General features: G+C 40.1%; 1 protein-coding gene across 2 annotated transcripts in view; it reads left to right on the top strand.

Moving 5' to 3' along the window:
- The window catches only part of LRP5 (LDL receptor related protein 5), a 126,209-nt gene that overhangs the window by 38,927 nt on the left and 61,034 nt on the right, over positions 1-26,248 (top strand). Inside the window, exons 5-6 of one of the 2 annotated variants that reach the window (XM_026850575.1) lie at positions 1,421-1,817; positions 2,287-2,458. In XM_026850575.1, the coding sequence (XP_026706376.1) occupies positions 1,421-1,817; positions 2,287-2,458 (569 nt within the window). Of the gene's footprint in view, positions 1-1,420; positions 1,818-2,286; positions 2,459-25,845; positions 25,855-26,248 lie in introns of those variants that run through there. The other variant, XM_026850576.1, reaches the window with a different exon arrangement.

Raw genomic sequence — 26,248 nt, forward strand, 5'->3', positions numbered from 1 at the left:
CATGGCAAGGAGAGGGGCAGTGCCACTTTATTCAGGAGCTGTGGTGACTTGAGGTAGTTTGAAGTGCACAGCAAAGTGTGGCCTTCGTGTTGAGTAGCAAACTTGTTTAGATGATGTTACAACACTGCTTTTCTAGATCATTTTATTGTATATTTGCAGCCTGAGCACTGTTTCTTTTCAAAGCTTCTGAGATAAGATTTGGAGACTTAAGGTCTGACTTCCAAACCCAAAAGCAAATAGCAGCGTAGCCCATCTCCCAAAGTGAACGTGAATTTCATTTTGATGTGCAACAGATTCAGCTTCTGAGTCTCCAGAACTCCATATGCATGCCTAGGTGTGAATTATTTCTGGAATAATATTTTCATGAGGATTTGAATTTCCTTTATTCTTAATAGGCTCAAAAGCTATGTCCCATGTTGGCCATTTGCGTTCAGTCTGGGCTGTTGGTGGGAACTGGAAGTTAAAACCTCCTTCTGTTGTTTGCTGGTCTGAATGAAACAGGACAAGTGACTTTGGTTTGATTTCTAGTTTTTCAGTGTGCTAAACGATAAAAACCCCTTGTCAAAGTACTCAACACTGATTTAGTAACAGAGTAGGAAAAAGACACATACTCATATTGCTCTATTTATGCTGAAGCATGCATGGGTGAATGTGGGGGAAATGTGCTAAGAAACTGGATATTTTGCTGTGTGTCCTGGTTTTATACTGATAAAAGAAGTTGCCAGGAAAATGACACTGAAGATGCCATTTGTCTTTGAAATGTGCTCCAGGTTGTTGTTTGGCACCCTCTCCGCAAGCAGTGAAACTTTGCAGTGGGGAGGAAGAATAGAGGAGAGAAAAGAACAACAAACAATCCTATTGTCTTAAAATTAGTTTTGCATCAACTCTGGCCAGATGATTAGTTGCAACTTGCTTTCTTGTTGGGCTGTCTGGGGCAAATCATTAATGTAATTTGTTTACAAAATACTCAAGTCTTCTGTTAGCCCTTGTCATTTATTATGTAGAGCTTGTGTGAAAAGCATGTCTAATGCACTGATGCAGCTAGTGGGAAGTTTGGCTGAGCTGAGGAATTTTGTATAATGTGATGAAATATTTGGACCTATCCCCACTGGTTGGTTTGTTGGTTGTTTGGTTTTTTTTAAGATGGTGATTGGCATGTTCCGTATTGGTTTAGGAGGCTGGGAGAGAGATGCTGTCATTGTGAGATAAGAGTGCCAGCACAAGTAGCTAGTTGAGAAGAACTGCTTAGGAATAACTTCCTGCTCAGACAAGTTTATATTTCAGTGAAAGTTTGATGTCCTTATTTTAAAGAAATCTCTTATTTTTATAGTGTCAGTGACAGTTCACAGCCTGCTGTGCTGTATTGAAGTGTTCACATCAGTAGCAAAGGAAATAATACCATGAATGCTTTTTTCCCCAGGTGCTGAAGAAGTCTTACTGCTTGCTAGAAGGACGGACTTGAGGAGAATATCCCTGGACATGCCAGATTTCACTGACATTATTCTGCAGATAGACAATATCAGACATGCAATTGCCATAGACTATGATCCTGTGGAAGGCTACATTTACTGGACTGATGATGATGTCCGGGCAATCCGTCGGGCCTACCTTGATGGCTCTGGAGCACAGACCCTGGTAACCACAGAAATCAACCATCCAGATGGTATTGCTGTGGATTGGGTGGCAAGGAATCTCTACTGGACTGATACTGGAACTGACCGCATTGAAGTGACCCGGTTGAATGGAACATCAAGAAAGATCCTTATCTCAGAAAACCTAGATGAACCTCGAGCAATAGTGCTCAATCCTGTCATGGGGTAAGTTCTGTGTTTTTTGGTAGCCCTGTGATAATATTTGGATCAAGTTTATGGTCTCCTGAAACTGAAAATCTGCAAATTATGAGATTATGTGTGTATTATTTGTCAAATGTTCTGGAAATAACTGGCTTTGCCATGCTTTATCCCTTTGATAATCTGTGTATCAAATGTGACTTTTAAATATAGTGTTCTTCAGTGAACCTGTACATTGTGTGTTAGGTTGAATTTTCGTTGCTTCTTCAGTGTTATCCTAACTATGAAAGGGTTGGGCCACTGCACATTTTTAATAGTTTAATTTATTTAATGTTCAGACTTTATATTCTCATTACTGATTACAGTTTGAGTTGGCTTGTTTGCTCCAGTTTGGGAAGCAGAAAGTTAGAAAGTTCTTCCAAAAGCAGGACAGATCTTGACACTTTTTCATCTTGTACATTATGTGCATTGACTGTTTCCCCTCATTTTTTTACAGGTATATGTATTGGACCGACTGGGGTGAAAGTCCAAAGATAGAATGTGCTTATCTGGATGGCTCAGAAAGGCGAGTTCTGGTTAATACATCCCTAGGTTGGCCTAATGGCTTGGCACTGGATCTTGAAAAAGACAAGCTTTACTGGGGAGATGCAAAAACAGATAAAATTGAGGTGAGTAATACAGCCATACTTGTGTGCATTCTTAGAAAACAGGTGCTGTTCTCATGTGCCGCTTAGTCTCGGATACTTTTGTCCATTTTTTGAGGAGTCTGTTGTTTCATTAATATTAACATGATATTTAGCATAACAAGATATATTTGAGAAGAAAGGAAACACATTCGTGTGGTTCAGAAAACTTTTGCAAGAAATGTTATGTTTGTTATGTTTACATCACTACAAGTGTAATTTAATGGTTTGAAATCTCAGGTTTTACCTGAGGCTTTTGTGACAAATTGAGACACTCGGGTATGACCTCTTCAAAAGGTGTTTTGACTTATCCATGGTGCTTGGAACAAGTATCTAAAATTACTGCCTGCAAAAGAGTTGATGCAAGGTTCGTATACAGGAGAGGGTAGATATGGGTGCCCTAGAGAGCCATATTTCAGGACCTTAATGACTATGTGGAATCCAGATTCATGGACAAGAAGTTGTTTTTAATGTACTGCCTGCTTTGAAAATGATACAGGCATTCTACCTCTGAATTTGAGGTGGGGAAATCCTTCACCATGTTGGATAAACACTTATGACGATGTTTAGTATTTCTTAATTGTTTAAAGAATGTCTGATAGAACATGGTCTGTTTCCCTTATGCCCCCCTTTCTTTGGGAAGAATTTTCTTAAAAATGCAAAAAAATCATCCTGTCTACCTATTGCTCAAACACTAGACAAAGTTGGACATTATCTGGGTGTTTGTTACAAAGTGCTCCCTGGAGTAAGGTGGTGAAGTGTCTCTGGAGATTCACTGCTTAAATTTAAAAATATGGTCAAAGCAGGCATCTGTACTGGTCTAGTCATGGACATTAGCAGTTGCACCAGGGAGGCCACAGATGTTTCAAGAGACATTCTCCTAAAGGAGATATCTTTTTCCCGTTATTTTTGCATTAGTATTCCATAAATAAATCTTAATCTAAAAAAATAATTGTGCTGGCACAGAATTGAAACAAGTCTTAGATAGTGCTGCGGAGAATGATGTCCCAGAGTAGTGTCACTCTGAGCAGAAGGTGATGAATTAAATAATTAAAAGCGTTAGAATGAAGCTCTGGAGCAAAGATTTTTTGGGCTTCTGAGCACTTGTTCATGAGATTCTGAGGTTTCAGTGAATTATTAACGGTCTCAACTGAGAGGAGATTTGGCAGATTGATAGAGTTTGATAATGTTGTGATATAGAAGGGCACATAGCTTTTGTGTAATCTGGATATACTGATATATAGCCATTTTATACATTTGTTTTTGATGTGTTCATGGAGTTGCTGAAGACCTGTTTGTGGTAGTTTACTTTCATGAGTGTGTCCATTTAATTTGAGACAACTGAGGATATGAATAGAGAATATGGATACAGATCCAGATATATCACACAGATGTTGTGAGGCAATCTCAAACGGTTGCTTAAGATCCCGTTGTGTTGATCACCACCCTCAGTGCTTAGTTTCTAAATAAAATAGTTATTTAAGAAGTGCATTTGATTACTGGCCACTTGTGCTCTTATTTCTGAGAAGGAAAAATTGGGTTTTGAACCTCAGTCTAAGTTGCTATAGTAGGTGATGATTAATTCAGAGGTTTGGGTGACAGCATGAGATGTGACCTGAGATCAGGCAAATTCAAAAATTCGTACTCTGTTATCATTAGATTTGTCAGCTAGACAAGTACTCCTTTTTAATGTCTTGTTAAGCTCCAGGTGACCAGTGGCCATAAGTTCCTTGACCTGGCTGTGGTATGTTCTTACCATGAAGCAGTTGTTTATTTTCCACAAAGATGTTGGAAGAACAGTTTGAAACTTAAAGGTGCTAAATAATTAGCTCTGAGTACTGTAATTTGAAGAGGGAATTCTCCAGGGAATTTGAATTAGTTTGAAAGTAAGATGAGGGGAATAACTAGCTAGTTGAAATCAATTCATAAAAACAATTATCAAACCAGAATGTGAGAGTAAAGACGCCCCAAAATGATTTTTCTCTATAAAGCAATAATAAAAAATTTTCTTCCTATGGTATAAGCTAGTTTGCCGAAGTCATGTTTTGACTGTGCTGTTACAACACTCTGTTTCTGTACCGATACCTTAAGGAAAGCAACATAGAAATTTTGCCCTTCATCACGGTCTGTGAAGCCAATTGAGTTCTCATGTTCTTTTGGGGAGTAGCATATGCAACATTTTTAGATAAATTGTGAGGAATGGCTGTGCTCTGAGGGTTTGGCCCTTGGGAAGACAAGACTGCTTGCTCCAGAAATGTAACTTCAGTGTTTGGCAGTTGCCAAGTACTGGCTTTGATGACTGTCAGGGAGATCCTGTCCCCCCTGACCTTTCAGCCTGCAGGACAGGGAATGTTCCAGATGCCACCTTTTCCAGGTGGGACTGTAGTTGGGTTTAGTGGGCTTAAGTGGTCTAGTCAGTCTGTCTCACTTCATTGTAAAAGCAGCGAAGCCATTGATGCTGTCTGGTTTGACATCGAAGTTGAGGAAAATCAGAGAAGCCAAAGTAAGGACTTTCTATTCCCTCAGTTTTTCTTTTGCTTATTATACTTACTTTTTACGGTTCTCTTCTATTTGCAAAAATAGTGTGGTTCACTTGGTCTTGCACACAGAATATATTCTTTATGTGAAGTGGATTGTGACATTTGTAGATATGTTGATTCCTATATATTGTGCAACCCTGTTTTAATTGTTAGCACAAAGAGTGAAATCTCCATGTTCCTAGCAATGCATTCCACATTTTCTTAGATTAAAACAGGTGTAAATATTCTCAGCTTACGTCTTCCTTCACCCTCCCCCTTTTTTTTTTTTCCCTTCTGCAGTTTTTCACTTTATGCTTGGAGTTTACTTTTGTTAGCTATCACGAACAGACTCTTCCTGAGGCTGTATTTACAAATATCTCAATAAGCCTGTTTTGGGTATGATGAGGAAAAAAATCCTATGTGTTTGCCTGCAGTTTTGAATCATGCTGTGGAGGGGTCTGTTAGTGTCCATTCTGAACTGGCATGTTATCAGCAGAAATGGATGTTAGATATCTATTGCAGAACTTCTGTTAGAAAACAAACTTTCAATTTCCATTTTGGAAGACGTGCCAGTCATGTCCGTATATTCTGCTCACATGGGCAAGAACTGTGTGACTTAACCAGTCGCTGACGCAGCTCAGATACTGGTTGGTTTGAGCCTAATCTCGAATAGAGGGTTTTTTTCTTTAATACTCCTGTACTGCAAAATGAAAAAAGTGCACTAATAAAATATTTTGGAATAGAAGGAAATTGATCTGATAGGTTGTATTATATTTGTAACCTCACAGCCCTTTCCTGCAAGATTTCTATTTGGGAGGTTCTCCAATACCCTAGGTTGTCCCAGTAAGCCATGGTTTGTGCTACTCTGCTGGCCCCAGTACACATGAAACCCCACTGTGTGGTGAATGAGGGTGGGGCATTTCCACTTTTACTTATGATTGAAGTTATTCAGCATAAACTCCTTCTCTCATGCATGTGTTCTGTTGCCAAGAGCATGGTATTTAAGTGGCTTGCTGGGTGCAGCTGGTGTCTCTGTGATTTGGTCTGTGTGTGTCTGTATGGCTGTTGCATCCACAGCTTGTCAGAAACAGAAAACAGCTGACTCCAAGTTGAGGGTATATGTTTATATTTCATACTATAGTTGACCTAGTTGAGTATTAGGATTTTTCTTTTTCCTGGCAAGCACCTAAAACTACCTTGAAGCATGTTACTGGATAAATTTAGTTTATGTTAACACCTAAAACCAGCAGGGGTGGGATCGTAAGCTGTAACTATTTTAAGGTGCATCTGCTACTCCCATTGCCTTCTTTTCAGAGCTATTAGTTTCTCTTGGGCTTTTGCAGTGCTTTTGACAATTTTCTCATCTAAAAACTGCAGTCCCAGATTTCCTGAAGGACCTAGAAATCTTCCAGAGACCAAAAATCTGTGACAGATGTAAGGCAAAGGAGAAAATTCCCATCTCCCCTGCCTTCCTCTATCCATCTACTCTCACCTACCTCAAAATGTCCCAGGCTCACTGTATAGAAATTGCAAAATACAATGAACTGAAACCATTATCTCTACTACTGAGCAGAACATGGTTGGATAAAGCCTGTCAGGGAAGAAGTAGTATTAAGACTGATGCCCAGTAATGTAAAATGCACTACTTTCTGCAGCTCTCGGACAAACTACGTGTAGATGAGAATTGCTTTCATCACAATAGTATGCCTTCAACTGCTTTCCATATAGCAAAAATCAAGAGAGAATATAACTTGTGCATATCTCTGCTTGGTATTCTGCTCTGGTTTCTGGTATTTTAGATCTGCAGGGAATCATCTTACTCTCCCTGCGAAGACCTGTTCATATATGAAGTTCTTAAACAGTGACTGCACTTTGTACAACTTGGAAATTTGATAAGCTGAAGACATCTGTTTTTTTGCTGGACCTTGGGTTTGAAATGCAATGTATATGTCTCTGGTTTGTTTGTTTTGGTAACACGTTTTGACCTTACTTTTGGGTGTGATCCTCCACAATTAGAGAAGAAATGCTGCAGAGCTGCTGAGAGTACCAGGCAGCGTCCTGTATGAGGAGAGTATGTTCTTATTTGTGCATGTAAAACTTAACACGGTGAAAACCCTTTCCTGGCAAAAAACATTTCCTAACCTTCCTATCTGCAGCAGTCAGCTGCGACACAAAGGGCTCAGTCACTTTGCAAGCAGTTTGCATCCTGAAGAAACTATTTGGCAAGGCTTGTCAAAATTTTGCGTGACAGGAGCCTATGGGGCTTTCGCTGCAAATTTGGCACCCTGTGGTAACATTGTTCACAGCTTTTAATTTTATTTTTCTTTTAAAGTTAGTTTGGCAAAGTGTATGGCAAGGAAAAATATATATAGCAAATTTTGAGTCATGTCTGTTGAAATCGTGTGTTTGTCTGCATGGCTTCAGCTATGGGTAAGGGACATGGATTAATCCAACTGAACTCGAGATTTTACTGACAGAGAAAAGGTGTTTTCCAGGAACAAACAGCAGATTAATAAGGATTACAGGGTTCCAGTAGAGAGGGAAGCAAAGACCCAATGGCATCCACGTGTAGAGTTTCCTAATTCTCCTTAAAAACAATTCTGTGGTTAGCCAGGTTTTCCCATGTATTATTTCTTCGGTATTTGCTTAAAGTGCCTACGGTATAACTGTATAATGAGCAATTACTGAATTCTCAGGTGTCTGTTATTATGTGTGCATTTTACTTAAGTTTGTGCAATATTCTTGGAATAAATGTTATGCAAATTATCTCTTCCGGCATCTTTGCCTTGTGTGTGTCCCCCTCCTCCCCTCTGTTGACAAATATCCTTCATTTGTCTTTGCAGAAGACTAAATTGTTTGCAGTAATTCTTTGCAAGTTTGTAGGGTATTTAAGTCTGAAGTGTAAGTCAGCACCTGATGACAGTCCTGGAGTTCACTGAAAGAATTTTTCAAGATGCAGTTATGTGGGCTGTCCTTAAAATTTAAAGAAACAGTCTTTGTAATTAATTTGTTGTTGATTACATTCTGTTTAAGTAGTGTAAAAGGACATTTGGAACTATTTGCTACTTAAGTTGGAGTAGGCTTTGCTTCAGAAGTCAGTTGTACTGTGGGGAAAAATTAACAACTGAACTACTTTAAGGCTGCTTTTTCTAAACAAGTCCAAGTATACTTCACATATTACACTTTGTTTTCCAGTCATCTGACCTAAAAAATGCAATATTTAATTTATACATGAGATGCATTCTCATAACCAATACATTTGTGTGTTTCTTGGCACTGTCATTTTTTAACAAAGGATTAAAAAATCTGTGGTGTAATAAATTACTCGGGAGATATTCTGGACCGATTTATTGAAAGAGGCAAATCTCAGAGAGAGAACAATGAATTCAAACTTGTCACCACACGCTAATTAGAAATATAAAACTCAAAGCATCATTTTTCTGTAAATGTATGTGTATTTCAGAAGGCCTAGTTTGTATAATTACATTAATGTAAATAATCCCCACACTGGATTTTTATATTAATACAAGAGAACAGAAAAGTGAAATGGATGTAGAAATAAGAAATAAAGGATTCCTTGGTCTAAAGAATAGATACTGGTCTAAGTAGACATCTGCAGTAATAAAATCACTTAAATTCATGATAGTGAGGGAGCCTTAATTTCAGTGATTGTTTTGAAACTCCTCAGTGACATCTGGTTTGATTCAGGACTGTGTCAGAGAAATGTCAGCTAATCTGAGTGTTAGAAGTAAGTTAGTGATTGGAGTTTATACTGTGGTCCCTAGATGAAGCATATCCTATGCTCTTTGCTTCCAATACACTTGTAAATTATATCCTTTCTAGATGCAAGTGCCAAACATCTAAAGTGATACATGGACACTTTATGGTACTATATTGACATATAACTGGTTAATGGCGGATAGCCTATGTCAGAATTGGGCTAGCAAAGGGTATAAGCCCCTGCTGTTCGTATGGCCCCTTCAGTGGCATATTCCTGCAGCCTGGGCTGCTCCTTTGAACACTGCTCTTGGTGCCATTTCTACTTTTTTCTTTTGCACTGCACTACTCTCCTGCCTGGGATTAAGCTGTGTTGTTGGGGGAGTGACATGTGTACGTGTTTGTGGCCTCTGGGTATGGTTTTTGTGGCAAATTGTGTGTGTGGTTTGTGAGCATTCTATACCACTATGTTTTTATTAGTTTGCAGTAGCTGTTAGGCCTCTGTATTGATGTGTTTTCTTGAAGAACCAGCAAGCACAAGTCTGTTGTAGGTAGGTAGATTTTTTTGTTTTACGTGAAGGGAGCTGCTCAGCAAACATAACCACGAGAACTGTATTTGTAGCAGTGTCGAAAGACCTGACTGTCTTTTAAGACTCTGAAGGGGAACGATCTGTACTAGTGCTAAAGGGGATACTTGGGACTGAATTTTTACCAGCAGCCAGATAGTCATTGTGGAATGGGTAGGAGGAGTCATTTGGAGGAAGGACAATCTTAAAGTGTTGTTGCAGGATTCTGCCAGTTCTTGGACTTTATTAAGACTGATGACAAATTAGTTATGATTTGCTTTTCCCAGAAGGACACTGCTGGCATTGAACACAGACTCTCTGGGAGGGAAGAGAGCTGTATCTTTGACTTCAGTGCTTTAATGATGACAGTTACAAATATCCGTGGAGAGTTGCATAAAGAATAGAACAGATTCTTGCTAATTCTACAAAACTATATAAAGCCTGACAGGGCTTCTTCAGTGAAAAGGGGGTGTGTACCTTTAGGAAGAAGAAGGAAACCTAGCAGCTAGGGGAAGAGGGTCTTTTTATTCTCTCCTCTTCAGGAATCCCCACTCTCATCTGCCTGTTGGCTGTGTTCTCTTTGCACCATCAGACTCATCACCAGCTTTGGATTCAAGAATAAGCACCTCAGTTCAGACTGGCAGGGTTGTTAGAGGAGTCTCAGCTTCCTCTGCTGAAAGGGTTTAGAGTTTTCTGCTCCGGCATATTTGGAATGATCTTTCTTAAATATTTTGATACCATAGAAATGCCATTGCAGTTGGTCCAGCTTTGTACACACCAGCCTGTAGTGGGGAACAGAGACTGCTGAGATGATGTACAGAGATGATGTAATGGTCAGCAGGTCAGACTGCTGAGGGATTTCAGATCATAATGGTTTCTTACGAATTTAGACTCTTTTGGCTGTGTTACATGCTTCTAAACCCTGAACTGTGGTTCATGATTTCCTGGTGTGAGACTGTCTTTTCCTGGAACACAGAAATACATACAGCTTCTACCTCCTAACATGCAATGCCCACAGGAGCATAGAGCCTTCTAGCTCCACTCTTTCTGATTACAAGATCGAGTTGTCTGTGTTTTGCTTACTGCTTAATGAGGAATTTCAGTATGTTGTTTTATATCTTGCACCACATGAGCTTTGTTTACTTTTAAGAGGACTGTTACAAAGTGTGGGAGTTGCTGAAGAAAGTGAGAGCCAGGATCACAAAATGAGATGCTTTAGCTGATGAGAACTGAGTGTTGCACTTTTCTGCCCTAAGCTATGTAGTAAGGAAGTGTTCACAGAGCAGAGACACTCATTGACCAAACGGAAGATAAACTTATCAAGGGGAATTTCCTCCTGTTGCTTTTCAGCATTCGGAGTCAACTGAGCCCTGAGCAAGAGAGAAGTGTGACAGTGTTGAACAGGAAAGTGTTTGGTATGAGGGACACATCCAAACTTTGACCAATTCCAGCCTGTGTTCGATAGTGGTCTTGGAGATACATATAGTTTTCTGTTCTTCAGCAGTCGATGGGATGGGATGGGATGGGATGGGATGGGATGGGATGGGATGGGATGAGGGGTGCATCCGCAGGTGGATGATGACCTAGCCTCAATTTGTCTTGTCTTTATCACCTTTTGGCTGAAATGCAGCAGCCCCATAGACAGGAGTGTGGAGGCTTCAGTCCTCAAAACAATCATCATGGACTGAAAACATCCTCAGCAACATGTAGTGCCATGAGCACAGTCTTAGTTCTTTAAGCTGAGATTTCCCAGATAACTTCAGGTCAAATTCAAGACTCCAGTTCTTTTCTTCATAGTCTAGTCCATGCATATGGATAAGGCAGCTGCATGTCTGAAGTGAAGACTGTTGAGCATAAAGGGATTCTCCACAGTAAAGGTGAATCTTTTCTGTAGTAATTTTTTTTTTTTAAAGGATTGGGCTTGAGGTACTGGATTAATCTCCCCTCCTCCCTTCTTTTCCCAATGTCCAGAAAATAAACAGCATCAAAATGTTCAGTTCTCTCTGCTCCAAGTGAAAGGTTCATATTAGTTTGCCTTGCTTTCAACATCATAAATAGCCAGAAATGTTCATCTGTAAAGAAGTAGAGTGAAACCAGTCTTTCATCAAAACCCCCGTGTGTGGAAGCAGTCACAGTGTGGGCTTCTTGACCCAAGTAGAGCATACAGGAGATGATGTGGCCTGTGTTAGTCGTGCCACTTAATGCACTAGTACAAAAGTCTCAAATACTGATTTGATGAATGATCCTCCATAGTATGCTCTTGATCAGGGATTATTCCAAACTTTTATATGCCCAGATTGATACTGTATCCGTTAGCTTCAAAGTGAAAAATCCACAAATACTGGCAGCTGCCAGTTTAAATATTCGTTTGAGTCTTTCCATAGTGGAATTTGTATCTCTGTGAATTTACTTTCATCTACAACCATTCATGATTTATTAGGGTTGCTGTGTAGCCATAAAGACCTCTAAATCTTGTCAATTTTCCAGGGACTGTATTGGTTTGTACTACTATTTTAAAGGGATGACTTAAAAACTGAGCAACTTATAGACAGCTTCTAAATTTGGTCTTTGTGGAGTGTTCAGGAATTGCTTCTGTATGTGCAGCTTTTGCTATATTTATCAAGAGGAAATCCTGAGGATGTATTAAACTACAAAGTTGAAGAATTATTTGAGTTTTACATGCTTGAGGCTCTCCTTTCTCCCTGAAGAATTATTTTAGGCTATCTGATATCAAATCGCCCTTTTCCACTGGCTCTCCTTTCTCCCTGAAGAATTATTTTAGGCTATCTGATATCAAATCACCCTTTTCCGCTTGCTAAGGGGAGAATTCTGCTTTACTTCCCTTGCTGGGGTCAACTTCCTGTATTTAAAAGGGATTTTGTATTTAGTGATAGGAAGGCTTCTGTACCTATGAAGTGTGGAAATGGGGCCCCCTTTATGAGAACCTCATGTCTTTTCTGGCACAGAACAAGTACATCTTTTTCCAGCTGCTGAGAAAAAAACGGCTTCTATGGAAGTTGGAGTAACTCAGAGTTTCTTTGTCAGGCTAGCAGGTAGAATAGTTAAGAGAGTCTTCAACTTAGTAACCTTCTTGAAGTTACTTGCTGTATTGTTTGCTGATAGCTATAAGGAAATGTCTTTAAATACTATTCCTCTTTTTGTTTTTGTTTCCCTGCTCTCTCCTGTTCGCTTTCAAGAGTAATACTGAGCTTTGCCATACAGCTTACCTCTGACCTAGAGGGAAGGTATTTTGTGCTGCTCAGGAGTTGTGATCCCATGAATACTGTCTTATAGCAGTGTTGAGAGACCTGTTTCTCTGATCCTTTGGGGGTAGTTGTGTCAATATGTACAATGTACCACACTGGGTAGGTTGGTGTGTCACTGTAATTTGGGAACTAACTTTTCACAGGGAAAAAAGTCCTTCCCTTGCTCTTATTTTCCTGTTGCTGTTTTGGAAGGGAAGTGTGGGAGATGCTTGACCTTTCAGTGTCTGGAATTCACCTTCTCATGTGTAATCCTCTGAACCTGCTGAGGAGGACACTGTGCCCTTCTTGGTGTTCAGTGACCGTAGGTGTGAGCTTTTCAGATGAGGAATACAGGGGTTTGGGCCACAAACACGGAATCTATCCACCTTCTCTTTAGCTTTGTTGGTTTTTTTAAGGGTTCTGCATTGGTGATGGTATTTCACAGCACCACAGAAGGTAACGTTGGAAAGCACCAGCTGGATTGTCTTGCCCAATGCTGAGAGAGGGTTGTGGTACCATATGTGCCTATCGACAGAAATTTCTGCAACCTTTGGTTGTGAAACATGTGATCCTGGATGCTATTAGAAACAGGAGACCTGATGTGGTGGGCTAGCCTGCTGGGTTCCCGTGGTTCTGAAGAACGCACGTCAAAAATAGAGGTATAGAACTTGCTTTTCATGCCACGTCTTATTAGTGAAATTTTGAAAGCTGTCAGTACCATTTTTAGACTTGTGTCATCCAGCCCTAACAAGAAAGAAATTTAACAGACATACATGACAGACACCACCAGCCTACCCTAGTTCTCCCAAGATTGCCTGCAATGGTGGGAAATTTCTCTGATAAATGTCTGTAGTGTAGATGAGACCAAAGGTTTTTGTGTCTATTTAGCCTTTCTAAAAATTCTTCAGTGCGCTGATGGGATAGCAGTCACTCAAAGGAAGACTTCCTTTGCTTGGCTTGATTGACCAGAGTCATTCTGTGGGAAAGGATGCTAACTTATTCTAAACTGAAGGTGACCCTTGCCTTTTTGTGAGCAATAAAGACATAATAGAGGCCCAGTTAGGGTTCAGCGGAACCCCCACAGCCATCTGCACACTTCATTGGCAGAAGTGGCTTTCACTTGAACTTGCATTTGACAAGTGTTTTCTGTCTCTTTCTCATTCAGAAGGGTCCTTCAAAGCCAAGTAATTGAAATGCTCTCACCCCTCACTCCTTTTCCTCCTTCCCTCAGACTTGCTTAAATTGCAGAGCAACTGGTATTCAGTGATAATGAGTAAAAATGCATGCGCTTCCAAAGCTCACACTTTTTTTTCCTTCCCATAGGGAAGTTTCTAAAAAAACCCCCTCTTTTCCACACTTTCCAGCACCAGCTTCATAAAGGAAAAGTTGGGGGAAAAAAGTGTTTCTGTTTAGTTGCTGTTTCTCTCTCTTCCTCCCCCTTTTTTTTTTTTTTTTTTTTTTTTTTTCCATTGGGCTGGACTTTTTGAAATGAAACACAAATCAGGTCTCTGGAATAAAAGGTTGTGAGTATGCCTTGTGGCATTTGGAATGAGACTATTCACTGCTTGAATGACTATAAATAGAAAGCAAGGAGCTGCGTATTTCTCAGTTCAGACTCCCTGCAAAGAAGCGCCCTTCCCAGTTAAAGGGTGACTTTTTGAAAGAAACCTTGTTCCTTGTGCTGAATTGAATTGCTCCAGGGATCCTTCTCTTTGCAGCTTGCATAAAAAGGCGTTAATCTCTAATTTATTTCTCCTTTTAAAAGGTGGTATCCTCCATCATAAATGTGTATTCTTAGCCATGTTGTCAGATATGCCTGTCTTGTCTGTACAAAGTTGCATGTAAAAAAATATCTGAGTGCAGAACAAACATTGTTCTCGGCAATTTTTGCGCCTGAAAGCTTTCTTTTTGGCTCTGGGCCAGCTGTCGGTTCCCTTTTTATCTGGTATTCATTCTTCAATGAGAAGGCTAAATTAGCAGCACTCAGGTTTTTTAGGGTTGTTTTTTTGGGTTTTTTTTTAGGGATTGAGGAACAGAATGGGAATTGTGATTGATTTTTATAATAAAAGATTTGATTCTCCCAACCCACTTGTGATGTTGCCGACAGTAAGAACCCCAATAGCTTACTGTTGCAGTTCTGCAGACAATTTGTTTGGCTGATTTGGTTGTTAGAAAATGCTCATAAATCTCCTGTGTTGTGTAGTTATGCAAATTCAGTGCAATCATTTTTCTTCTGCCTCCCCTTTTCAGAAGGACTGTAGTATTAAAGAAAGAAGCATAGTTTATGGGAGGAAACCATTTGACAGGTTTGTGAGTTGGCAGTATTAAATATCCTAGCACTTGAGCAGTTGGATTGGATTTTTTTCTCCTTTTTTTCCTTTTTTTTTCTTTTATTTTCCCTTTTTTTTCTTTTTTCCCCTCTCCCTTTTTCTTCCTCCCCCTTCTCCTTTCTCCCTTCTAACACAGTGGTGTTTTGTGTGGTGTTATTTTGAAAGCTGCTTCTAATTTTCTCGTCAGACTTTTTGTTTCACATTTTTTTTTCTGCCTTCAAATAACAAGCAAGGACAGAATTCTTCATAGAATTTTCTTTTCCCTGTTCATAGTTCTCTAAGAATGGGTCTATAGATTCCTTGCATTGCTCTTTCCGTTACTGATGGATTCCTGGTTGTGCGAGTTCCGATTTTTTTATTTTGTTTGTTTGTTTAACAGAGGAATTAAAAGGTTGACAAATACCCACCTTAATTTTTTAAAGCTTAATCTGTGCATGGTTTGCAGTGTTTTTTGCATTAGTGCTAATGTAGAAATGAGAGCAACAGTGAATGGAGAGGAAATAATGGGAGTAATAGGAAGTCGCTGTTCATAGTTCTAATATAAGGGGGAAAAGCAGGAAAAGAAATGTGCTCCTCAGCAAGCCCAGGAAAGCAGATTTTAAGAGGTTGCCAAGCCAGCTAAGGAGAGAATAGATTCTATAGTATTTAATTTCTTATTAGTTTTCTAAATTGTAATTTTCATAGTTTAAAATGGTCAGTGTCACTCTTTGTGGGATTTTTCATAGTTGGACATATGAATAACAAACTTTATTAGAGAAATGTATTCAAGGTGGTCATTTCCTTTTCTTGATCCCAATTATTGGGATGTCTTGGTTATCCTTGTCATTTTACATTTTTGTCTGCATGCTGGTTTCTGTCTGGGGCACCGTATGTTTTCGTTGTCACCTTTATTGTGTGACTGACTTCACCTACGATGGGGCCCTGCTGTCCTTTTGCATTTGCAGCTACCATAGGTATTTCTGTCGCCATTTCCCTTTCCCTCAGGAGCCTCTTGTGAGCCATTGTACAAACACATTGGGCTCTTTTTTGGCCTGCCTTGCCTCCAGTGACTTTTGTCAAGCATTTAAAGCGGCTTTGTCACCTACCATCCACTCACAGCTCTAAAATTTGCCTGCTGCTATTCCGATCTTAGCTCATAGTTTTACACTGATTTTCTTCCTACCTCTTAATTTCAAGTAACTTCTCTTTATGGGATGTTTTACCTTTATAAATTTCCTTGAGCAGAGTTGTTAGTTTAGAAAGACAAGCAATTGCTCAGATTGTATTTTGCCAGTTATTCAGCTGAATTGCCTTTGAGTTCCTCACTTGTTTTAGAGTTACTTTCTAGCTAAAAAACCCCACATGCAGTTTTTCTTAGATCAAATATTGCATTGGTTTATTTTTAATTACATTGCCCACGTTCATGATTATATAACATCTTGGATCATGTGTTTTTTAAACTTATCAGTAAGATCTTTTTAGAGAGAGAGTTTATAAAGTGTGTATATTTAATAATTATATATGTATATCCTGTTGAAAAGCAAAACATTACAATGTGTAAAATGGGTGGCAAGCACAGAGCGCACCTTTCTTCTAGCTATGCGTGTGGTTGTTCCTTGTTAAAACATCAAACATTTTTGGCAAATTTAAGGCAAGAAGAAACTTTCCAGGAAGGACATCATAGAATCTAGTTAGTTGCTTCTAACATAAAACTCGCCTGCTTTCTGCATATGTATTAATAACATTTTAGTCTTATTTTGAATGCCTGAAAACCCCGTTGCTCTCACCTAGCAGGTAAAGCACAGGAGAGCCCTTCTGCTTTAGAAACCACTAGTCATGAAAGCTGTGTCCTTGGAAAGAGAGCAGAACTGATTTTTGTTTCCCTCCCCTGGGGTTTCTCCTTACCAAGGTGGTTAAAGCAGCAAGGTTGTAGATCCTTGTTGGCATCTCCCAGTCCTATGATGAGTCCTTCTGGTTTAGCCCCAAGCAGTTAGCACAGGTCTACATGAGGAAAGTTCCCACTCAAACCCCTGGTCTCTTGAAAACATCTCAGAATGGATGTTCAATTTATCAGATAAACAGTAAGAATTAACAAACTCAATTTAACAAATGTGTATGGTGAAAGATCAAGTTTGGTTTGAGGCCTCCCTTCACTTACTTAGCAAAAAGTAAGGTTTTGAAAATTGTGCTCAAAGCTTGTGGATAATCTTCTAGTTTACCTTCTCAGATTCCTCTCTGCTCTTGTCATGTGAGGTTTTCCTAACCCAGCAGCAATGGATGTTTAAGTCTCATCCAAATTCTGTGCTATCTGTCAATAATATCTGTGTAATAGCCTTTTCCAGTGATGTAAGGGATAAATAAAAACTTTGCTTTTACTTTAATACTGATTTTACTGTATTATTCTGTGTGTTCCTTTGATTTTTCTTTGCTTTACTCTTCTTCGATCTAACCTCACGAGGTAGTGTTATTAACTCATGGTCTCTAGCTGCCTGACTGCAGGAGTCAGAAGATTTCCATGTCTCATGTATAACTGAAGAGACCTATTCACCTTGGCCACATCTTGAGGCACAACACTGAATCACTGAGATGATACAGAAAATCCTTTTCTTAATAGGTACTTGGTGTGCCTTGTATGTCTGTGAAGAGTCATAAGGATCTGGGTTTAGGAAGGCATATTCTCTAGAACTTGTTGTCCAGCCTGATAAACGATCCACTTAGCATTGTATAGAAGTAGGAACCATGCATCTTTGTGGCAGTATTGGTGTCATCCACTTGGCTTGTGACATGCTGATTAGTCACCTTCAGTGCTCAGTAGGAGCTCCATATGGAGAAATGTGTATGAATTTAAGTGGACTCTGTTTTCTTAAACGGTTTTGAGATTGAAGTCTATGAACCATTCAGTGAGTTGGTGATTTTAGGGAGTGGGGTGGAGTGTGTTTTTTTTTCTTTGGAAGGCAAAGCAGTTATGTTTCTTTTTGGAAAAAATAGTGCTCTGCTTTCCAGTGATAAATGGTGATGTCATAGAGCAGCACAGGATAATCTACATATTCCCCATTCTCGTTGTGGAATTGTTTCCAAACACTGGATTTGCTGGTACAGATTCGTACTCACTGGAAATAATACAATTACTCCAGTCTGTTGTCAGAACAGGATATTAATGGGTGGCATATTATTAAATCAAATTAATAAAAATGCTTAAAAGAGAAACTGCAACCGGCAGCTGCATGTAGCAACATGAAGCAAGACCTGGACTAAAAGCACAGAAGTGTGTGTCGTTGTTAAAGTGTAAGTGAAATATTTGTCATGAGCATTAAAAAGAGAATTGCTTGGGTTTGTTTGCACAGCTCCTACAGAAATAATGTCAACTTAAGCACATTTTTGACACCCAACTTGTCACTACCTGTGACAGCTTGTGTAGAAATCACTGCAGCTGGGAAATCTTGTGCCTGTGAATTTATGCTTAGATTGGAAGTGACTCCTGAAGACTGTGCCGTGATGCAGAGATACCATTTTTGCTAGTCCAGACTGATACAAGAGATGTACGCTGCCCTGCAGAACTCCTGATCTAAAATGGCAAGGCCCAGCCTAAGCTTTGATACTACCTTAGTGATCTGAAAATGCTGGGCACAAGAGGATTGTCAGGTTCCATGAGGAATCTGGGAGGTGACCAAGGTCATAACCAGGACATTGTAAAGATTTTTCCAGAACAGTAATTACAAAACTCCTGGGTTTGTTCTTGGATTGGGTTTGAGTTTGTTTTCTTTGTTTGTTTGTTTTTTTAAAGGCTGGTTGCATTCTCATGGCCCAGCAGAGGTTTGGTAAGGCCCAGCCTTGGGTTTAATCCCCTAGGGAGATACTGTATTTTGCAGCAACTTTTCAAGAGCATCCTGTGAGGCAGTGAAATATAAGTACTTCCTTTTTAGAGAAGGATTAAACTTTGTGCCACCCACTTCTATCTAGGAAGTTGAAGAGCTCTTGTGGGTAGGGAGCATCATTGGCCTTCCCGTTACAGATGATTAAATTAAGGCATGTTTCAGTTAAGTGGCAGTTAGATTTGGGACTCAGGTCAGGTCTAAGAGTTGGGAGGGTTACGGGTGTGGAAGAAGTCATGCTCCGCAGCCTGTGCTGGACCTGGGAAGGTCATTTTTGCAGAGCACCAGCACTCCATCCTTCAGTATGAGATGTTCCTCTGCTAGTGGGTGTTTCTGACAGAGTTGTACTAGGGAGATCTTCTAGCATAAAGTAGATCCCCGCAGGACAAAAGTAGGTGGTACTTACACTGACTTACTGCAAGACCTTGGGTTGGGTGTTTTGGTATCACGTGCCCCTGCCGTGGAGGAGGGTTAGTGTTTTCCAGCTCCTTGAAGCTTTACTAATTTAAGGTTTGTGAAATGCTAAATAAATGCAAACTTTCTGCTGCCAAGAAACAGGGAGATTCAAGGCACCTTTGTGGAGTGCCACTGCCTGTCTTTTGGCCTCTGCTTTTTCCTCCTTGTGGGTTGTCTTGCGGGCTTTAATGTTCTGACCTCATGAATCTGCCTTTGTGGAGTCAGTAGCAGACCATATGTCAAAACTGTTCTTGGTACAAGCATTTGCCTTTTGTTTTATCAACAGGCCTCTGGCATGGCCATACAGGCAGCAAAAGGAATGTCTTCTCTTTGTCTTTGATACTTTGTGTTCATGGCATTGAGATGTGGGTCTAGAGACTTTGTATGGTGCTTATGCATTGACAAGATCTCCTTTTGGTGTGAGCTTAACACCCACATGGCAGTTCCATCTTGTCTGTCACCTGGTTATTCCTGCTATGGAGACATCTCACAGGGAGGAGGAATCCCATTTGTTTGACAGAACTGATGCACTTGATGCTACCCTTGTGTAGTCAAGAGCTTCTCATGCATGTTTTTTGTTGTCTTCTGAGATGGGAAGGATCTACCAGGTAACTGGCCTTCTTTTCCTTTATTTTCATAGTTCTTAGTAACCTGTTGATTGTCCTACAATGTACAGAAATCAACGCTAGTTGTTACTTACCATTTTCCAGAACAAAGTTAAGATTGCATCAATTTGTGCCTTCATTATGTATTTCCTTGCTTTTGAAAGTTTGAACTTGTGACTGTAGTGGCACACCTGGTAGCAGAGGCCAGTTTTGTCAATGCAAAGTTAAAAGCATTTCTGTTGGTGAATATCTCAGCTTGCTTAGGTCTTGTGAAAGAAGTTGAAAACATGTAGCAAATGGCTGTTAAAAGAGAAGAGATTGCCAGTGAGGTTTGGGAGGGGGAAGACAGGCTGAGATCAAAGATAATTTGCTGCTACAGAGTGATAATAAAACACAAATAATTTGGTTTTGGAGCAATAGACTAAGTTCTTAAGCATCTCAGATCAGTCCAGTTTCCAAAGTGGAGTGGGATACCTTATGCTATGAATGAATGCTGGAACAGTTGATGTAATTTCTTTTTCTCCAAATTCAACCTGGTACAAATGCGCTTTGTTTTTCAGTTTTTTCATGCTGAAACAAGCATTTGGAGGAGAGGCATAGAGTGAAGAGGTCCTATGCATCTGTATACTGTATTAACAACTGACAAGTTTATGTCAGCAGATGAGGCTCAGACAGTTTATTCTGATAACATCCAGGTCTTTGCCCTTCTTTGAGTAATTGAGCAATTCATCCATTGGTGAAGCAACTTGAGAACCACTGTCTTTTTCAGCCTTGGTGCTTTAAAGTAAATGGACTCGAGCTTCTCCGTTAGACACCCCAGCAAAGAGTGAAAAGAAACTCATTTCAATGAGTTCTCAGATTTCTTCTGCTTTGGAGAGGTGAGTACTAGACAAGCCAAAGGCATGTTGCTTGTCAACTTCTCACCCTGGTATCTTTCCAAATAAGTGGGTGAAAATTTCCACCCTAGATTTTTGCAAGTATTTTTTTCTCCATGTTGCAGCTGATTTTGACAGTTCTTTAGAGAACTGAGTGGGCAGTGCCAGCTGTTCACAGTCAAGGGGTAGGTAAAAGTCTCTTGTGTTGAACATATAGTTGAAACTCACACATTGGCATTAAGATACAGGCAGTGGAAGGTCATGGGAAGTCTCCTATTTCTAAGCAAACCAACTTCAGCTTCCTCTTTGAGAGGAACTTCCTTTGAGTAGCTAATAGTTTACTACATAACAGCTGCATAGCCCAGGCATTCCCAAAATTTGAAGTATTTTTCATGTGGAAATGACCAGTTCTTTGAAAAAAAAGACTTGGGATTGGATGTACTGAAAAAATTCACCACAGGCATTGTTTGAGTAAATGAGTTGATTTTTTTTAAAATCACAGCTGGCATAAAATTGACAGATACAAATAATGTGATACCAATCAGGAAACTCCCTTATCCCTAATACAAACAAACAAACAAACCTTCCCTCTATCCAGAGAAACCTCTCAGAGGATAAGCCATCAGGTCTAAATATGGTCCCAAATTTAAACAGGAAACTGATATTTTTGTAGTCACAGTGGCTGCCTCCTCCCATGTCCTCGGGTTCAAAAAAAGCATAAGTTTCCAAAAGACGCATGGACCAGTTGTTACAAATGCTGTTCTTTGATATCAACCCAGTAACTCCGAGTAGAAAATGAATCATTTTGGTCTGTTTAGATTACTCTCTTTGGTTTTCAGCCTTCTTTAATAAAAACAGGGGGAGGAGTCCTCCATGAGGTCTGTACCTCTGCTGACACACAGGATTCTCTGCAGCATCCTTGTGACCTGGCTTGTCATCCTTGCTGACAGTGAGCTCGGAATTAAGACTCAGACATGGCCTTAAGCCATTCTCTGTAGCGGGTAAGACCCTAGGTGCTCATCTGGGGTTATTGCAGTGCCAGGCATGCCAGGCTGTGTGGGTGTCCATCTGTCCTTACCCTCTGCTTGTAGTGCCACCCCATCTTGGTCAGTTGGGTCATAAGAGAACAGTAGAGATATTAGTCCTGTCTGGGAGCAGTAATGGGAGATTTTTATTCAGACAGAGTTTGCATTCCTTAAATAAATGACCGATTGCAGGAGCCTTCTTAGTGTATAAAGAGTGTGTAGAATATGTGCCACTCACTGGGACAGATTAAAACTCCAGTTTTCTCACACAGCTGTAAGTGAAGAGTGCAGTTCTGGTAGCTGGGAGCATCCAGGTTCTCCATGTATTAACTGTGAGCCTTCTTCCTTCTGTAGTTCTGCACTGAATCAGACTGTTTTCAGAAGGTGCTGAAAGGTCTGTAAAAGTGTCTTTTCTACCAGACTTGAAGTGTTGTAATGCCGCCTCTCTCCTTCCCCTTCGCTTTCACTCTCATAATTTCTTCCCACCAGAGTACTGTAAGGATCACAAACAATTAAACCAGTCAAAACAAAGCATTGTATAAATATAAAGAGACAAAGATATACCCCAAACAAAAGTTTTATTCTGAAAAGGAAGCTCTGGAGAGCCCACAAAATATTCTGAAGAGTTGTTCTCCCATGGCAAGTGGTCAGATACTGTCATTTTAAAAGATCTTCATGTTAAAATTACCTGTTTAAATGAGGCTAAGAGGAGTTCATGAAACTGAAATGATAAAAGCCCCTGGAAAAGTTTCAAAATTACATCTGGGAGGCCAAACTCACTTTGGCAAGACAGATTTATTTTTCAGGCTTTCATACAGTAAGACCTGGTGGTACTCAGGCTTTAATCTACATGGAAGTGAGCTGCGCCAAAAACTTCATTTAATGATGGGTTTTTTTCTCCTCCAAAACAATCATCTCCATCTAGGGTATTAAGTACTTGACCGTGGAGATTAGCAGTGAGATATCATTTTTCTGTACTGCAGAGGTGCACCTTCATTCTTGCCTCTGGCATAAATGCCTAATTTCAAGAGTCTGTAATAATTTGTACATGGACTTTGAGGTTCTGAAGGAGAAAAAAGTAGTGCTGTTGTTTGTGGTCTCAGCATTTGGAAGTAGGAGAAGTAACAGGAGCCATACATATTCCCCTGATTAAGTTTTTTTAATTCCTTTTAAAAACGTCTTCAGCCAAACCTTCCCCTTCTTTCTGCCCTCCTATGCACTGCCTGTCCCGAGAATTATGGATCCTTATTTCTGGTAGTTCCTGTGTGTTTTTTCAAAATATGTGGGTCCTGTGACTCTACTAATGCTGCATTAACCATCCGTGTGACCTACAGCAGTGTATGACAATGTCCTGACTCGATTTCTTTGCATGCAAAGTGGGGATAACAGAGAGCTTTCTGTACAAAGTGTTTGGATCCATGGATGGAAAGAACTGTGAAGGAGGATAAGCACTGTGGTTTGTGAGTGGAAAATTGACCTCTAGTTAGCCTTCCCCTTCTAAGTATACTCTGTGTTTGTTTGATAGTGGAAATCTAATCCTTTGGGAAGCACAAATTCCTATAACAGCTCTGATATGTATAAATAAAAACATATTTCTCGTTACAAACAACATCAAAGTAATCACAATATGGATTGAAATACACACACACACAACCCCCTCCTCCATACTAATATGCAACAATGTGGAGTTCAAATTAAGCCATTAGCAGCATCTCCCAAGTATTTGGCAAAAGCAACCGCACTTGTATAGCTACAGGCAATGAAAATCCCTACTACAAAAAGGGAGGGACAGGGGGAGTAGCCTGTGTTGATCTAATTAGTCCATGAGGCACAAAGTATGTAAAATCTCATTATATATCACCAGGAAAATTTGGCTTGAGAAGTAAAGGATATGTAACTGATTTGTCCATGGGTGGGTTTTTCGTGTCTTTAAATCTTCCAACAGGAAACAGGATTTCTTGAAACATATTAGAAACACACACACATGCACACACACACAAATACAGATATGTATGTATGCATGTATCTGTGTACATACATATGCACACACATAGAGGTAACCGGATCCTGAAACTTTCTCAGCCCTTGCTCAAGGTGTGCTTCATGAGAAAGTTCCTGATAGGGACAAGACGAAGATTTTTTTTTTTTTTTTTTTAATTCCTAATGAAAACTGAATCCTGTCAATGCCAGTCACAGCCTGAAAACACGGTGTGTGGCTGTTCCAGTATTACTAAACCCACATGATGGGTTTGTCCCATTGCCCCAGGCAGTGCAGTTCATGCATGAAACAACTCTTCTCCCTAAAGAAGGTCTGTTTAAAAATTGGGACTTAAAATGACTTTTTATAACTTGCTTTTTGCCCTTTTCTTTTAAGCCTTTCAGGGATTCATGTTACATTTTAAAATTTTTTCTGAAACTCAACCACTTGAAACATTTATATTAGAATTCAGCTCAAGATTCCCACCTAGTCAGTGTCTCTCAAGAGCTGAAGTTTTAAGTAAAATGCGAAATACGAAATATGTTACAAAAAAACCCAAACAAACAAATGAAAATATGAAAACAACCCACAACACCCAAGCAGCCACCCACCAAGCCCCAAAGCTAAGTAGACAAAACAAAAGGGGAGAGGGAGAGACAAAGGCACTGAAATGAAGAGACTAGTTCAGTCTTGCAGGTGGCCAGTAGCAGGAAAAAAGGGAGAAGTCTTCCCACTCTGGCATTGCATTTCTTCCACAGAGGGAGTAAAACAGAAGGGTTTGTGAGTCTCCAGAAGTTTTTAGAATCAGGAGGGAGGATGGGATTTGGAGAAAGTAATGCAGGTGCAATTAGTGATTTAGCTCTCATTTGCAGGGTTCTTTAATCATTATTTACTGTTGGCTGTGTTCCCACCACATTCTGTTCTGCCTTTCCCTCCACTTTTCCATGCTGACAAGATAAATTGCTTTATCCCATTCCCGAAGAAGTTGTTCCCATTCTTTAACTTAGATGTTAAAACCTGTGTTGACTTAGTTGAGTTCTTCTTTATCAAAACAAAGCAGAGATCATTCTTTTTCCTTGCTTGCTTTCCCAGCTTTCCAGTGCATCTCTTAAATACGGGGAATTTGGATGTATCTTCCATGCTTCCCTTTTTGTCCTTTATTCTTACCTACCCTACTTCAGTAAACAAACATAATTCTGGAATTGATGTCCCAGTACACTGGGAAATGGCAGTTTTTGTTCCCTCTTTGCTAAGTGAAGACCAAGGCCAGAAACTTCCCCCAGTTACCCCTTAACAGGTAAGTACAGTGATGATAATTTCTGGGACCTGCTACAAGATTTGATGGAACGTTAATGGTTTTAGCAGCTGTGTATGCAGACATCCTGTGAAGCACAAGAGGGACTTATGCATATTTAACATGTGTTTCATCTCAGTTTATGGAAGAACTCTTAGAGGAACTATGAACATTTTAATTTCCTGCTCCAGCTACATGAAGCTTCCCTCCCTGCCTATTCCGAGTGTCTGTCCTCTGTCTGAGGGAATCTGAACCTTCCTACACTACAGAGTATGTACAGCCTCTGTGTTATATTGATCTCCATCTTAAAGGTGGCCTTACCTTTCCCATTAGGTCAATAAACTATTTTCAGAGAAGCAGCCCTTCTTTGTAGTGTTATGCAGCCTGTTCTTCAGGAGATGGCATCTCCTGAAAGGCAGGTGTAGTAGGTCTACTGGTCCCCAGACTAGACAGAACTGCAGCTGCTTAGCATGTGGCAGTCTGTCTTTATGTCTTTATCTTCTCTAGCCCAGCCAGACTTGTGGGCCCACTTTTGTTGGGCACCTTTGCATCTGTCACTCTGGTTCTGCTTTGCTTCCCTCCCTTGAGCTCTGCTGGGACACAAATTCTCCACCCAACTCCTCCTTTACTCTGGTTGAGGAGGTAATGTGGATCTTAGTCATATCAGAATTGATTTGGTGAAGAGGAGGAAGATCTTATGGCTCTCAGAAGTCAAGGTAAGTACAGTCAGATCCCACAGTTCTGATTCAGTGTTACTTGCAGTGAACTGGCAAAAAAATTCCTCTTCTCCCCAAAACAAGCAGCACATACCTGCTGGTACCTCTCAGAGACTGCAAACTAGCCGGGTTCCATCTGAGCTCTTCCTGAGCAGTGACCACAACTTGTCATGTTACAATAGAATCTAGAAAACAATAAAATTGTGTTGCTGATGCTTAAATTTGAGCCTGCATCTGCAGGGGGGAAAAAAAAAATAGCATCTGTGCTCCTGACAATGGCATCAAACTACCCAGGGGTTATTGATGCTTCACAGCTAGTTTGAGATTTCTCTGCTCTATGGGGAAGAATACACCAGCACATAGAGGAGCTGTTGTGCTTCTTTTCTGTTTTCTGGGATGGAATCTCTGGTCCTCAGTTGCCCTGTCTGATACTTCTGCCTATTTACAGGTCATTTTCATGTGAAACATTGGCAGCCATATTTCAAATGCATTTATCAACAGAAAGCATCCAAGTGTCTGCTCAGACACACAAGTGTGGCTCTAATTATTCTTTGTTTATGAACATACAAGTCTGCTTCCTCTTTCCCAGATGACTGAA

The sequence above is a fragment of the Athene cunicularia genome (assembly GCF_003259725.1).
Source record: "Athene cunicularia isolate RWA chromosome 5 unlocalized genomic scaffold, athCun1 chr5_part2, whole genome shotgun sequence".
In the NCBI taxonomy this organism is placed as follows: domain Eukaryota; kingdom Metazoa; phylum Chordata; class Aves; order Strigiformes; family Strigidae; genus Athene; species Athene cunicularia.